The sequence below is a fragment of the Oreochromis niloticus genome, linkage group LG22 (assembly GCF_001858045.2).
Source record: "Oreochromis niloticus isolate F11D_XX linkage group LG22, O_niloticus_UMD_NMBU, whole genome shotgun sequence".
NCBI classification, from domain to species: Eukaryota; Metazoa; Chordata; class Actinopteri; order Cichliformes; family Cichlidae; genus Oreochromis; species Oreochromis niloticus.
Window position 1 is genome coordinate 31,547,718 of NC_031985.2, and position 15,118 is coordinate 31,562,835.

The 15,118-nt window shown below is 40.9% G+C and overlaps 1 protein-coding gene across 1 annotated transcript in view; it reads right to left on the minus strand.

Moving 5' to 3' along the window:
• cpsf1 (cleavage and polyadenylation specific factor 1) overlaps positions 1-12,523 on the minus strand; it is an 18,128-nt gene extending 5,605 nt beyond the window's left edge. The window contains exons 1-27 of the mRNA XM_005450758.4: positions 12,358-12,523; positions 11,746-11,911; positions 11,616-11,643; positions 11,386-11,519; positions 11,207-11,287; positions 10,970-11,121; positions 8,674-8,820; positions 8,334-8,473; positions 8,139-8,249; positions 7,954-8,047; positions 7,781-7,868; positions 6,706-6,849; positions 6,491-6,542; positions 6,327-6,400; positions 6,172-6,246; positions 6,008-6,088; positions 5,614-5,709; positions 5,339-5,521; positions 4,374-4,515; positions 3,963-4,141; positions 3,620-3,756; positions 3,361-3,541; positions 1,208-1,414; positions 958-1,047; positions 731-877; positions 484-636; positions 12-128 (exon numbers count right to left, since the gene is read on the minus strand). Of these exons, the coding sequence (XP_005450815.1) occupies positions 12-128; positions 484-636; positions 731-877; positions 958-1,047; positions 1,208-1,414; positions 3,361-3,541; positions 3,620-3,756; positions 3,963-4,141; positions 4,374-4,515; positions 5,339-5,521; positions 5,614-5,709; positions 6,008-6,088; positions 6,172-6,246; positions 6,327-6,400; positions 6,491-6,542; positions 6,706-6,849; positions 7,781-7,868; positions 7,954-8,047; positions 8,139-8,249; positions 8,334-8,473; positions 8,674-8,820; positions 10,970-11,121; positions 11,207-11,287; positions 11,386-11,519; positions 11,616-11,643; positions 11,746-11,889 (3,177 nt within the window). The 5' untranslated portion in view covers positions 11,890-11,911; positions 12,358-12,523. The remainder of the gene's footprint in view (positions 1-11; positions 129-483; positions 637-730; positions 878-957; positions 1,048-1,207; positions 1,415-3,360; positions 3,542-3,619; positions 3,757-3,962; positions 4,142-4,373; positions 4,516-5,338; positions 5,522-5,613; positions 5,710-6,007; positions 6,089-6,171; positions 6,247-6,326; positions 6,401-6,490; positions 6,543-6,705; positions 6,850-7,780; positions 7,869-7,953; positions 8,048-8,138; positions 8,250-8,333; positions 8,474-8,673; positions 8,821-10,969; positions 11,122-11,206; positions 11,288-11,385; positions 11,520-11,615; positions 11,644-11,745; positions 11,912-12,357) is intronic.
• Positions 12,524-15,118: the final 2,595 nt, after the last annotated feature.

Sequence of the window (15,118 nt, forward strand, 5' to 3'; positions counted from 1 at the left end):
AAGAGCCTTGCCTTGGATTCCACGTGGTAGGAGACATAGTGGACGGTGCACCTCAGAGGGATTTTTCTGACTGGCCACGGGGCGTCGTAGGACAGATACGTGGGCAAAACGCTGATCCTTAGCTCGCCCTGTGGGAGAGCACACACACAGAAAAGCCTCAAGGATCTGATTTTGTTTTTGTTTGTTTACGTCCTGTAATGTCACTTCTGGCTTGCTTTAGTGATTTTCAAACGCTGAGACAATTAAACCTGATGCTGTTCCAGAATGATTACGCTCCTTCCTCTGTGGTCTCTTTTCATAACATGTGCAAAAAACCCTAGAATTTCCAAACTCTTCAGGACCTCCACGTTTATATTTATAAAGCTCTCAGGACAAAAATGTCTGCATGTCGTAATTTGTCTACCGATTTTATAATTAAAAATCAGCTCGGTGCAGTCTAGTAAAGTACAACAATAAAATAAAACAAAGAAACAGTTCTTGTACCTGTTTGTTAAAGTACAGGAAACCTTTGGGACAGTTGATATTATGGAAGGGAGAGAAAGACTCAATGGAGCCATCAATGGTCATTGGGTGAAGCCTCAATGCTCCACGAGACGTGACCAACATCCAGTGAGGAGACGGGCCGCAGATAAATACCTGGGATAGCAAAGACACAAAAAGACTCCTGGTTGCAGTGCTGTTTCTTGAATAACAAAGGTCTACAATTAGTTTTTAACAAAGGCATTCTTACTCCTGAGTATCCAGAGATGTCCTCAAAGAATCTGAATCTGGCAATCCGACCTTTCACGCCGGAACTTTCCTCGGTGGCACTGCTCTCTGCTTTCTTATCTTTCTTGAGCTTGGATTTCTTTTCCCTGAAGTTAATGTTGTGGGGTACCTGTGGAGGGTCCGGTGACACGGTTAATGAGCCGTCACCTGAAGCTGACTTGCTGTAGTTTTATCAGTGCACACTCTTACTTTTTTGAAGCGGACTTTCAGGTTGTTTTGTGGCTGTTGTTGATCATACTGGAACGCTTCATAGATCAGAAGCTCTTGTTCAACATGGACCTAGAAAACAATAAAAATGTAGATTTTTATTTACTATGGTTTGTTCCATCTGGTGAATGATTAATATGACACAGCAGAATTGACTGTAGAGTGTTGGGAGGTGAAGAAGAGTTTTCCAACACAACATCTGACCTTAGCACTGAAAACTGTAAAAACTCACCAGCAAATATGGTTTACTGTGATTGTTGCCAAGTGAAACCAAAGCCACTTCTTTGACTAATGGAATCTCTCCTTGACGGGTGACTTCTTCTTTTTTACCCTCCCCCTGTGTTGCCGATTGGCCAGAGGAACTGTCCACCAGCACCCTTTGACCCACTGGGAAGTTTTTCACCAGGAACACCAAGCGCCAGTCTGGCAGCTGATAAATCTGTTCAAATAACCAACAGTCAAAATGAGTGAATTTGAAAAAGAGCCCTAATGTTCTTCTGATTCTTTACTCTATATACTGATGACATGTTATTTTCAAGTTCAGTTTTATTGTAATGTTCACACAAACTCTAACAAACTGCAAGTCAAAATCCAAGAAAAAACTGTAACTGGCCGTGAACCACAGATCAGTCTGTTAAGTGATGACATAATAATTCTCTTGTGTGTTTCTTCAAAGTCATGCTAGAGTTGTACAACTGTGTTAAGATTATAAAGTGTAGCACACCTTTAATAAGCTAATTTAAAATAAAATCACGCTGTGCACTACAACACCTCAGAATTATATTATGAAATTAGTCTCCATCAGCTCAGATTCACAGCTCTTTGGAAACAACTGAAACTTTCCAAAAACATTATTTACTTTGTTGTGAATGTAGCATCTCAGACACATTGTTGGCTGCTTTTTGTCCATCAAGTGTCACAACTAGTAAACTAAAGTGAAATGTACTTTCACTGAAAACAATTAATATCTTCGTGCTAAAACGTATGAAATACATTACTGTTGCTATAGTTTATAAAGTAGCCAGCAATACCTAGAAGCTGCAGGACATCATGTCAACTTCACAAACCCTCTAAAACCTCCCTGCTTTTCAGCTTTTGATTTTTTTAAGTAGCTTGCTAGCTTATTTCTACCCTCCAACAGCACCTGATAAATCCTTTTTCCCAGGAACACAGTGTTTGCTTGGGAGCAGAATAACACTGATCACTTTAACCAAACTGATTTGGAAATTGCTAATTATGTTCGTCTTAACAGTATGCAGCACACAATTTCAAGATACTGAAACATACTGAAAGATCAAACAACATCTTAGCTGAAGGCTAGAGTCTTTTAACTGCATAAAAATCACTGACAAAGGAAGATGCAGTCATTAGTCCAATTACCTCTCACCTCAAGAAAACCAAAAGAAAAAGCAAGTTATGTAAACAATCAGGAAAGCTTTTATACAACAGGGGCTTTAAGGCTGATCATTCAGTGCATTAGATGAAGACTGAACTCAGATTTCTCAATCAAACATTTCTTGATCCATGTGACAGAATGTGATGAGATTGTGGTTAAAGTAATGAAAGAAGCTAAAACCTGAGGTGGTTTGATATTCTCCTTTAGCACCAATTAGAGCTTAGTGACATGGAGTTTTCTACCTTTTTCAAAAGTGTTCATACTGTTAAGAGCTCCCACAGAAAAGTCTTGCCAGTGTTTGAAGCTCTCCCACTCTCCCTCTGTTTGTAATATGAGGAAACACCGTAAATAAGAAATTATCTTCTTCAAAGCGTCCAGACGTCTTTGAAAAAAAAAAAAAGTAAGAATATTCAGTCTAGTCTGTGTGACTGTGCAGTCTGAATGTGCACTACACAACTGCAGTCACAAAATAACACAAACTGACAGAGGTAGCAGTAGATGAAGTTTCGAGTGGAGTGTAATGGCTTCACTTCATTGTCTGAAAGAGTTTTCTGATGCCACCAGAAGTGGTGAAAATGTTCTAAGATAGCAAACACTTGAAACCTTATTGATTCTTTTAGGTGTTTACAATCAGTGTGCTGCTGATTGTGTCCACAGCAGAAAATGGCTTTAGTTTGTGTGCAGGTCAGTACTGGAGGGAACACACTGACTGTCCATAAGGACTTGACACAATCCCACTTCAGAGAAAATGAACCCTCCTCAGCTGGGTGCAGACATTTTACCCAGTGCACTGACCATTACATTAAAAAAAAAAAACATCAAAAAGAAATACACGCTTTTAAATGTGACCTTTAAATTACATCTCTCTGCATTTTGCATCGATCAGTGTTATGAAAGTTCTAAAACCATCTCACGTGTTTCTTTCATTGTAAATAGAATAAATGGTGAATCATCATTCAGTAGATTCCAGTAAACAACTATCACCATACCTCCATCACTCCATTCTCCCTGATGATCATGCACCAATGGGTGGGCTCTGCTTTGCTCGAGGTCGCCTCGCTCCCAGACGTTGTCGGTGCCACAAAGCTGCGGTTGATATCTTCCTTGGCAGGCGTTGCACTCGCATTCGAGTCTCCGTACAGCATTTCCTCCTCGTCATCCACCGTGTTGCTGCACACGCATTTAACAACAGTCAGCAGTGTGGAAACTGGCTGAAAGCGTCAGTGAGGAGGCGAACTGAACTCTTACCTCATGTCATGGATGATGGTCTCTGCTTCAGACTGACTCCTGATGGTGTCCTCTTTGATGGAGCAGCTCACTTTGTTTTCTGTTGTAAACATTCCGCTCACGTCTCGGTAGGCGCACAGTGTGATGACACGAGATTGCTGTTAAATCAGAAACCAGTTTAACCAAGGTTAATACTGCTGAGAACTACTTAAGAGCGTTTTGCAAATCTAGTTTCCATAAGAGAAAGACCGCCATGAATGCTGCCAATATTAAAGAAGTGAAACTGAGTCGGCCAACTCTGCTTGGTGAGCTTCACTGTGGCCAGCAGGGGGGGTGTTTGTTTTTGTGAACACCGGTCACTCACACTGGGAATCTGTGGTTTCTGCAGAGCCAGTCGGTGCGTTTTCCCCATGTACGAGTCAGACTTCAGCACAAACATGGTGACCACTCCCTCAGCAGTCATGATAACCACATATGGGTCAGCCACAGAGCAATGCACTATGGGAGAACCCAGGTCCACGGGGATGAAGTGGAGCTGTCTCACTGACAGAAAAAGTTAAAAAAAAAAAAAAAAAATTGTTAAAGGTAGGACTTAAATGATGAACCAAAACAAACAAACAAACACACACGCACACGAAAATAATGCTTTTAAAACACAACTTGTTTTACTTTATTTAATGAGGTTTTTGTTTAACAGCTTCTAGTTGCTACTGCAATTATTCAAAGCTAAGGACAAAAGTTGAAAAAAAATAAAAAATAAACCAACTAATTGTACCTCCTTCCAGCAGACGAAGGCCCATGGGGGAGACCTGAATGATGTACTTGTTGTCCCCAATGTTCCCAGCATACACAGTGGGTCCCTGAGTTGCAAAACCACTGGTATCCAGCTCCATGATCTCCTGACCTGTTTGAAGGATCTTCAGGAAAATGCAAAGATGCTTACATCTTCATACTTCAAAAGCAGAGGTGAATATAATAAACTCTCTACAAGATCAAGCAGCACCTTCAGGCGCTGAAAAATAAAGCCAAACTTTGAATTCCCTCTAATAGTCGCTACCACAGACTGTATATGAGGATAAACACGTCGGTTTGGAATTCCATATTTTGGAAAGCTCTGGTTTACTGCTGTTATTATTTTAGAGCCAAAAGCCAGTTTATTTGGCTTAGAGGGGTAAGTGCTAAGCTATCAACTAACACTACCAAAGTTGGTTAGCAAGCTGCATCCATGAACTGTGCATGAACACACAGATATACATGTCTACTTAATGCTAAGATCCTTTCATTGGAGTCAGTGAACTGGACCTCTTCGCTGTGTGTGTGCTTGTGGTGCCTTTTGGAGCATTTGAACAGATTTCTCTGACGTATAATTTGCCTTGTTGTCCGGAACGATCTGTCCAATAAGTTTGTGCTCCAGTTTTAGTGAGTGAAGCTCTAGTTTTTTATTAGTTTGTTACTAATAAAAAGTTACCAGGTATCTGTGTTTGTGTGATTCACCCATACAAGTTATATGATCATTTCATTTGAAGCGCTTGATAGATTTCCGCTTCTAATGCTAACAATAAGGCTTCAAAAGGAGTTCAAAACTCATGAGAGGCATCACTGTAGCTACTTCCACCTTTTATATACAGTCTCTGTTCCATGTTTTAGATCATCTTTCTTATGAAAGAAAAGCAGCAGAGTATCTGTTACCGTCTTTTACCATGACTCCAATCACAACAAAGTGGATTAACATGTTTTTACCATTGTTGAATCTTCTCTGCTCAGAATGAGGAAGCCGTGCTTCTTCGCGTCATCCTCCAGGGGAGGTTCCGTCTTCTTCTCCTCTTCCTCTTTTTCCACCTCTTCTTTGTCCTTTTCTCCCTCTTCACCATCATCACCCGTCTCAGCCTCAGCCCCATCCTCTGACTCATCGCTTTTTGCAGCCTGTGAGAGGCGTAAGAAGCATGTGAGTTTAAAAGGTGTCGCCAGCACTTATTTCAAATGTTTATTAGAGAAATAACCAAACAACACTTTACTGTTTTGTCTTCTTTGACGTCACTCGAGATCACAGTCCACATGTCGTGACAACCTGGCAACTCAAACGTAGTGACTACTTGGGGTCGGATGCTTCTCTGAGAATAGAATTTAACAAATTAACAAGTGAAAGAAGGGGAAAAAAACAGACACACGATTCTACTGTTGTGACTCACACACACTTCCCTGTGTGCGTTTTAATTATGCACGGAGGATTGTTGTTTCTGGGGTGTTTACAGGCTACTCCGTCGATCTCTGAGGCAGCCCTGGTAGACCCAGACTTGACTTTAGCACCGTGACTGGACCTGTGGCAGACGGGCCTCGCGACCACAGGTTTTAGGACGGTGCGGTACCAGAAATCATGACTGAGAGACTGATCTAGTAGAGAGGCTTTACCTGAAGCACAGACAGGGCACCATTCTTCCCGTAGCCAGAGCAAACTACAACTTCCAGGTCAGGCTCAGGGTTGCTCTGAAACTGTGAGTGGAATAAAAAATTGAGCTGACAATTCATAACAGCTAACTGTAGCATTAATAGAAGACTGTTTCAACTGTCTGTACCTCCTCAGACAGGAAAGCAGGTTCACCCATGGAGGCATTTGCACAAGGCCCAATGTTCAGTATGCTATCACACACCTGTAAAAGACAGAAAAGACTCTTCCTCATCTTCTATGCACATCTACACCACAGTTAAGCTTAGCAGTTAAGCTTTTTACCTCAAAGGAGTAGGTGGCCAGCTGAGTGCCTGACTGGGCCTCACTTCCATACACTTCTATCTCATCCACCTCATCTGACAAGACAAAGAAGTCGAGTATAACACAGACTGGCAGTTCTCACACCCACACACTGTTATTGTGCACATGTCAAACAGGAAACGTACCGGTCCAATTGGTGGAGGATTCAACTCGCTTCTTTTTGCTTGGTGGTTCCTCCTAAAAGAAAGAAAGAAAGAGACCACTTTCATAACAACACGTCAAATAAAACACATCACCTTTCAAGCGCAGTGAGAAAAACTAGAAAATACTATATCTAAGTTCAACGCTCAAACTAGCACCGAATCTAAGAATTGCTGTATTTAAATTTGCACCGGCTCACTTGTTTGTCTTTGTCTTTTTCTTTGTCCTGCCTTTCTTTGCCTTCCTCTGCTGGCGTCTCCTGCAGTTTCTCTGTGTACTTCAGGAGCAGCGAGTTTCCGAGGCGGGAACCCAGGAAAAGGTATCCGGGCTCCATGGTCACCATCTAAGGAAGAAGAGTAATGTAAGGCGACAGTGTAACTGGCTGCATCATTCGGGGGTCCATGGTTACAAGCGAAGCTATTTAAGATTAATTTAAGTGTCATATTAAAGCAAATTTAAGACCTGACATGGATGGAAAAGTAATTACTCCTAAGCCTTTGGTCAAGAAATTATCATATTTCCATTTCCATAAGCTAACAAGTAGGATGGCCAGGATGACACCTAATCATTTCTTATTATTATTGTGGGTTTTCACTGTTGTATTGCAAGACATCCATCCATCCATGCACTTCCGCTTATCCTTTTTAGGGTCGCGGGGGGCGATGGAGACTATCCCAGCTGTCTTAGGGCGAGAGGCAGGGTACACCCTGGACAGGTCGCCAGTCTGTCGCAGGGCTAATACATAGACAGGAGACAACCATTCGCACTCACAATGACTCCCACATTCACACCTATGGGCAATTTAGTGTTTCCAATTAACCTATCCCCACTAACTGCATGTCTTTGGACTGTGGGAGGAAGCCGGAGTACCCGGGCAGAACCCCAACCCACTGCAAGACCTACATTTTGTATTTTTAAAGATGTTAACAACCTGAAAGAGTCTGTGGAAAAAGCAAGCATTGAATGTAAACAGGATGACAGCAAATGTCAATGTTCATCTGGTATCCATTGACCCAAGTTCAGTAATTATTATAGCCTAAACCTTTTTCACTGATGTATGTTAAAAGGTTAACAGTGGTTTGATTCTCTCCTGTTGGTATAACCCTCTGAATTAGAGCAGAGGGATGCAAAAAGCAATTTTTGCCTGCTCAAATCCTGCTCCCTCATGTCCTCTGTGTCTGTCCACAGAAACATGACAGAACGAGTATTTGTTTAAGAAACAGAGCTCCTGTATCATCAGACCATCACTGCTCACAGTCACAGGCAGGACTTACGCAGGTCGTCAGGACGCTGGCAGCAGCTTTGTCAAAGTGGAAAGCGCGCACGCTCCTCATGCCGTCAGTTATCAGTGTCAACACGTAACTGCAAAACAGCAGCAGCCAGTAAGAAATAATTTAATGTCATCAGCATTTACATGCATGCTGCTGGTAGTGTCACAATAACTCACATCTCCCCTCCTTTCAGCGAGATCACCATCTTGTCGTAAGCAATAAAGTCAGACTGACAACAGTCCAGCGTGAGCTTCACTTCATCTTGTACACCTGCACAACCGAGACATGGTATAGAGTGGTGAGCATCACAGCATATCCAGAGATACACGTACAGGCGTGGGTTTGAAATGATTAATCTTACGCAGAGGGAAGGCTGTGGTCCCATTTGTCTGAGAATTAAGCGAGACTCCGTACGGAGGAACGCTCTGGTTCAGATAGAGCAGCGAATTCACAGCAAACACCACCACACCACCTGCAAACATTTCAAGTGTGATCAGCACTCGCTTAATGCAAATTCATATCCAACAGAGCACTGACACGCTTCCTCAGAACTCACCGATGGGTTTGGGGACAGCCATGACCTGTGTACAATCAAAGGGCAGATTACTGAGAGACCAGATGACAGGATGAACCTTCTGCATGATGTTGAGGGAGATTGCAACAATGCTGCAAGTGTCCTGACGGACAGCCACACGCCTGGGGAAAAAAAAGCATACAGGAGAAGTGACAACTCTGATAAAAGTGGCTGCTTCGAAACTCAAATTAACAGCATGTTGCCAATACAGTGTTTCTAGATGCAGACTTTACTTGGGCAGAACACCAAGCATATATTAGGCGACTCATTTTCGTATTTTTTTTCCTTTCTCCTGACAGAACTGAATTCTGTTCACACTAACCCAGGCCATGTCTGGTTGGGCTCAAAAAGAATGAGCAACGTGGGCTCGTAGTAGCCATGGAGGAACTTCATGTCAATGATGTTTAGGAGCTTCTCATCTAGTTCACGGACGTCAATGATGTAGCTGGGCAAGAAGCTGGATTTAGGTCTGGAGAAGAGATAAACAGACAGCGTTCGTTGGAAACTGCAGTAACATTAAAAGAAAAAGCATGTTTAGGTAACATCAAGTACAGAGACGTTTATGAGGATCTAACATCCTTTTCTCTATTATTCTGTTTTATATACTCATTCATCAAATTCATGATGTAAAACAAGTTCATTTTGTTTTGTAATTGAATTCAAAAACAAGTTTCATATATTCTATTCTCATGTAAAGTCAAGCGTTTCTGTTATAAGTTTCATGATCACGACTTGTAGTTCATCAAAATCTGAAATACATCATCTCAAATTATTCAAACCATTTCATTTAAATTACTACTCAAATACTATGAATACAGTGCATCCCATACTAGTTCACACAAAACCACAAACCCTCCAGAGAAGGAGTGTCATTGCTGAAAAGGCTGGCTGTTCTCAGAGCGCTGTATCAAAGCCTATTCCCTAAAAGTCGGCTGGGAGGGGGAATCAGGAATGAGCGGAGCCTCAAGAGGACTGTCATGAGCTGATTCAGGAACTTGGGAGAGGAGTGGCCTGAGGCTGGCGTCAGAGCATCAAGAGCTGCTGCGCACAGACATCTTCAGGAAATGGGCCACAAGTGCCTTCCTGAACCCAAGACGTTAGAAACAGCTAACCTGGGCTAGACTTCTGCACTGTTTGAGGAGCTGACTACGTAACATAAGAGGCTGATGTCTCTGCCCTTATTTCTGGTTGCGTGCTGGTGCATTAACTGTTAATTATCATGTGGTCGTGTCCAGGTGTTTTATTTACAGTGCAGTCATGATAGAAATAAATACAAAGTCTTCGCTCTCTGTTGTGGTTAGTTTAGTTTTTTTCCAGAGGCAAAAATATTTGTCCTTAAAGTTTTTCCACTTCTTTGTACAATTTCTCTCCAGGAATCTGCTGATTGTGACTCCTTATATTGATGTTGTGATTTTTATGGTTATTTTTAACAGTTTGTTTTATCTTACTCATTTATGATTATTGACTCTTGTACAATGTTTGCTAACAGTTGTGAGAAAGTAGCTGAAACTGCAAAGAAGGGATGGACAGCCGTGAACAGCTAATCACAGTAACTGTGGGCTGTGTCCACCTGATGTGTGGTTAGTTGTAGTCATGTTACGTTGTAAGTAACTGCACTGTTGCTCATTGGTCCAACTGTCCTCTTCTCAGGTGAAAGTAAAATTTCCCTTTCATTTGGAAATCAAACTTCTAGAGTCAGGAGGAAGAGTGCAGAGGCACAGAATCCAAGGTGTGTCAAGCCCAGTGTGACATTTCCACAGTTGTGACAATTTGGGGTGCCATGTGACCTGCCAGTGTTCTTGGCTGTTGGTCCGCTGTGTTTTATCAAGTCCAGTGTCAACGTAACTGTCTACCCGCAGATTTTAATGCACTTCAACTTTCCACCTGCTGACAAGCTTTATGGAGATGCTGATCCTTTTCCAGTAGGACCCACCCACAGTGCCAAACCTTTGGCTGAGTAGTTTGCAGACAAAGTTACTGCCCTTAATTGGCAAGCTCAGCCAAACTGAATTTCATGGAGAATTTATGGATTTTATCAGTTGAGAAATACTAAAAATGGAGGCAAGCTGAAGGTCAATGTGAAAGCAGCCTGGGCTTTGATCACCTCTATGCTGCCCCGCACTTATGCAGGAATTTGTGATAAAGGCCATGCACTGAGTGTACAAATGGACATGCTTCTCAGAAGTTTCATTTCTGTCTTTTGATTGATCTTAGCAAATAATCTAATGATTTCAGATACTCGATTTATTGGAGTTATACGCCATAAAACAAAAAAGGCTTTAAATAATTCACTTCACTGTAATGAACATAGAATACATAAATGGTGACTTTTTTATTTAAATATTATTATGAAAAAAAGCTTTTTGAGAGGCACAAGAATACTGTTATAGTACTAGATGCATTGTATTTAGCAGTCAGTCTAGAATAATGAACTTAAGTACAAGCTATACCTGTGAATGAAAAGTTAAAAGGCTGATAAGGAAAGTTAGCTTAAAAGGAAGGTGCCCTTTTTTTAACTGAATCATGCAAAGCTACTCTAGTAGAGTAAAAAAAATCAAAACAACTGAGCTGGAACTGAGCGTAACAAATCAACTTTAATAATTAGATGTATAACTTACCCTTCTCCAACACCGCTCTCTTGTTCATCCGTTAGCGTGTCCTTTCGGAATGGCAGCACCACGAGTTTGGTGCCATAAACGAGCATTACAGCACAGCGATTCTCTGGATCTACACGCACAACGGGAATATGTACATTCTGTACAAAGCCATCCTGAAAATACAAGAACAGTTATATTCACAGTTGAGTCACTTTTACACATGAACATAAACTCAGGTTTATTTTTGTTGCTACATACTCTGAGCTCTGGCTCCTCAAAGTAATGAAGAGACAGTGTCTTGAGGTCATGTGTCCCAGGATCATACTCTACCACAGACAGCTGGTGAGAGACAAAACACAGGCAAGGGTCACTGAGAAACAATTCTAGGGGTTAAAAGCATGGTTTATTTAAGCAGCACACTGCTTGCTCTATAATACCTTTGCATCTTTGAAACTCAAAAGGAGTGCATCTCTGCTGGCTCCAACAAGTTGTACACTAGCCATAGACATGATGTTCCCAAAGAGAGAAAAGGAAGCCACCTGCTCCAGCTTCTCTTTACGAGATTTGGAATCTGCGCAAGAAAAGTCGAGACTCAGCAAAAAAAACCAAAAACATTTTTTACCAACAGTAGAATGTGTATTTGAATGAGATGCTTTCTTTGACATACCAGATGACTTGTCAGCCTTTGAAGTACTCTGAAATAGGACAAATGTGGCATATATCAAAAAGCCCTTTTATGCTTGTGTTTTAAAAAAAAAAGGCACAAAAAAACAGGTGAACCTTAGATTTAAAGTTACCTCCACATCATGAATGATCCTGTAAACAAACAGTTGAGATGTTCCAGCTACGACCAGGTTCTTCTCCTTACTGGATATAAAGTTGCAGTAGACAGAAAACTCCACTGAGGTCGGTGTGTGGGCTTGTCTGTACACGGCATACATGGTGGCAGGCTGCCCTCAGCATCTAACAGGTGAAAACACTCACGTCAAGACCTCTGACATCACCTCACCACTAAAACAATCGGTACACAGGTATGCGTGTATCTGCGTTAAACAAAAACTGCACAGACAATCCGAGCGCCGTTTTATAAATTACGTCAGTGTACACTTAAATAGGCTTCAAAACGATCAAATGCTAGCTAGCTTATGCCAGCGCTACATTTTGTCTGTGTGTATCAATTATTAGAATTTATTCTGATAACTGGTTTAACTTAACCAGCGATATCCACTCGTGTTGTTAGTCTCAGCTTCATTTTAGTTAGCTTCGAATAGCAAATGTATGGGAAAAGCCGGTTAAGTTAGCTGCCTTAGCAGCACGCTAACGTTCCCATTTGTAGCTGGCATGGCATAGTAACAGGCTACAATTTTTCAAATGTTTTCACAAGCAGTGAATGTAACGCGTGGACGTACCTATGTCCGTCACGTTATCTGAGTTTGCAGCTTTATTGTTTCCTCCCTTGTTCACAGTGAGCGTGACATATTTTGTGTGATACCAACTTAAGCTAGCTAACCGATAGCAAGGTTAGCTGTCGTTGTTGTGGCTGCGTTGGTCTTCTTCTTCGTGTTTTTTTTTTTTTTTAGCCAACCACTCCAAGGCACATTAGCGCCACCTATATTTAGCATTTTGATAGCAGCTGCTGTCTCAGAGTTATTTTGTGTGTGTACAGATATTTAAAAAAATGAAGTGAAAGGGGGGCAGAGCTTATCAGTCTGTGGCGCCAAGGCTTTGTAACAATGTCCCACTACAATTACATTTATTTAGCTGACTCTGTGGACTCTTTAAAAATAGCTAAAATCTTTTTTGTTTAATCAGGCTTTTTGTTGATTCTTTTACTGATTGTAATGTGTTCTGTATTTGATTTTTTTTTAATGAGATTTTAATGGCATTTAATTTTCCATATTTATCTTACTCAATTTTGTGTACAGCATTTGTGCACACTTGTCAGTGAAAGACAGCTTCGAAAACATTTCTTACTTATTAAGCCAGGTTTATCCCAGCAGAGTGCGCCAAGTGAGTCATTTGTTAAAATAGGTTTTGTGGATGAATGTGTAGATCCCACATGTGTTAGAGGTACATCACATAATGAGGATTTGTTGATATTGTGTGCTGAAACCTTAATGAGAAAATATATAAGGAAACAAAGGGAAATATATAAATAAATAAAAATAAATATTACCAAAAGTATTCGCTTGTCTACCTTTACAAACACATGAACTTGAGTGGTATCCCTTAATCCATAGAGTTTAATATGATCGGTCTGCCCACAATTTGCAGCTATAAGAGCTTCAAGTCTTCTGGGAAGGCTTTTCACGGGGTTTATAAGTTGCTGAGTTTAGGCTGAACTACTGTCATTTCCAATCGCTTCCACTTTGCTTTAATACCACTAACAGCTAACCGTGGAATATTTAGTAGTGAGAAAATATCAAGACTGGACTGGTTGCACAGGTGGCATCCTATGACGGTACCATGCTGGTATTCACTGAGCTCCTGAAATGGACCCATTCCTTCACAAATCAAAGCAGTGTGCATGTCTAGGTGCTTGATTTTATACACCTGTGGCCATGGAAGACCTAAATTCAATGATTTGAATTATACTGTAAACACTCATTTAAGCAACTTTTTTTTTTTTTTTATAAATATCGCCAGACTCCACCCAACTTTATCCTCAGCTGTGCTGTTACAGAACTGCTGTTACAGGTGTGCTACGACACCCATCTCCAAAATACATTTAGCATCTTTTTCATTCATGTTTCATGTAAAGTTATAAGATCAGCACATACTGGACAACATGTGTGCAGATACTACAGATGTGTTTGTTATAGGTCAACAGTGGTCTAAGATCTACAAATAGGGTAAAACGACCATCAAACGGTTTCTCATTTAAAGTTTTATTTTTCGTATAAATGAAGTGGAGCTCTCTTAAAACGAAATATTCTTCATTAAAAACAACAAACATGATGCTAAAAACAAAAGACTTTTGTAGTAACTGTAAGACAATCTAAATTAAACACAGCAAAAACCCAAGGCCCAAACTTTCCAGGACTTAATTAAAATCCAAGACTTGTGATCAGATAAGAAGGATAAGCAGAAGAGAATGGATGAATGGATGGACTTGTGATGAGAGCACTTGGAAAAATGAAGGCACTGTAATTAAAATCAGGCTGTCTGTGCTCACTTCATTAAACAAGGATCAGCAGAACTAGTGAGAAGACAATCAAGAACTATCACGTTGTGCAACACATACTGGAGCTCGCAGATCATTTTGGTTCAGAAAAACAACAATACACAGTCTGTGACGTGTGCAACAGCTGTGATGGATATAAGGCTTTAAATTTTTAAGACAGAACAGAGATCACGAGACTCAAAACAAGACAGAATTATCTTTAATTTGTGTTCAAGTGTTTTCAACTCACGCCCACCTGTACGTGAAGAGCAGTGGACTACACACCTCTACTTTTTTTGTTCTTATTTTAACCACACTTAAGTTTTATTCTTGCATAGCCAAAAGAAAGAAAAAAAAAACTTTAGGGAGAAACTCAAATAACTTAACCGAAACGTAAAACTAAATAGGGGTCATATTCTTGTACTATCAGATCTGGCTCATTCACAATAACCTCTTACTGATGGAAGCAGGCAGACAGGAGTGCATGTAGTACTGTCAGCAGGCTACTAATCAAAAAGTTGTCTTCCACTTATAGGAATACAATGACATTAACAGAGGAAAAGACAGGCTAATATTAACTGGAGTGTGGGAGTGATGCCAGTGAGTACCAAATTGACTATTACAAGTCAAATGTCATGCAATAAGTGCTGTCTATGTAAAGCCGCGGCACAATGAGCTGTAAATGTGCTGAAAGGGCATGTTTAAAGTTACTGAATGAAAACTGGCTTCTTGGGTTCAGTCGCTTGATTCTTTTTAATGACATTACAACGTAGTGAGGAAATCAAAGAGGGGAAACGATCAACAGAGAAGCACTTCATCGGTTTGATCACGGCTGATCAAATCATTACACCTTAGCCCTTTATAAACCAAAATCGCTTTTTTAAACTGAAGGCAGAAACATTAAAGCATCAGCAGTCTGCTCTCTCCAAATGTCATCGCCGGCGTCTAATCCATTCTCCTCAGCGGTGGATTCTCTGGCATGTGATGAGATATTCTGGAAAAGCTTG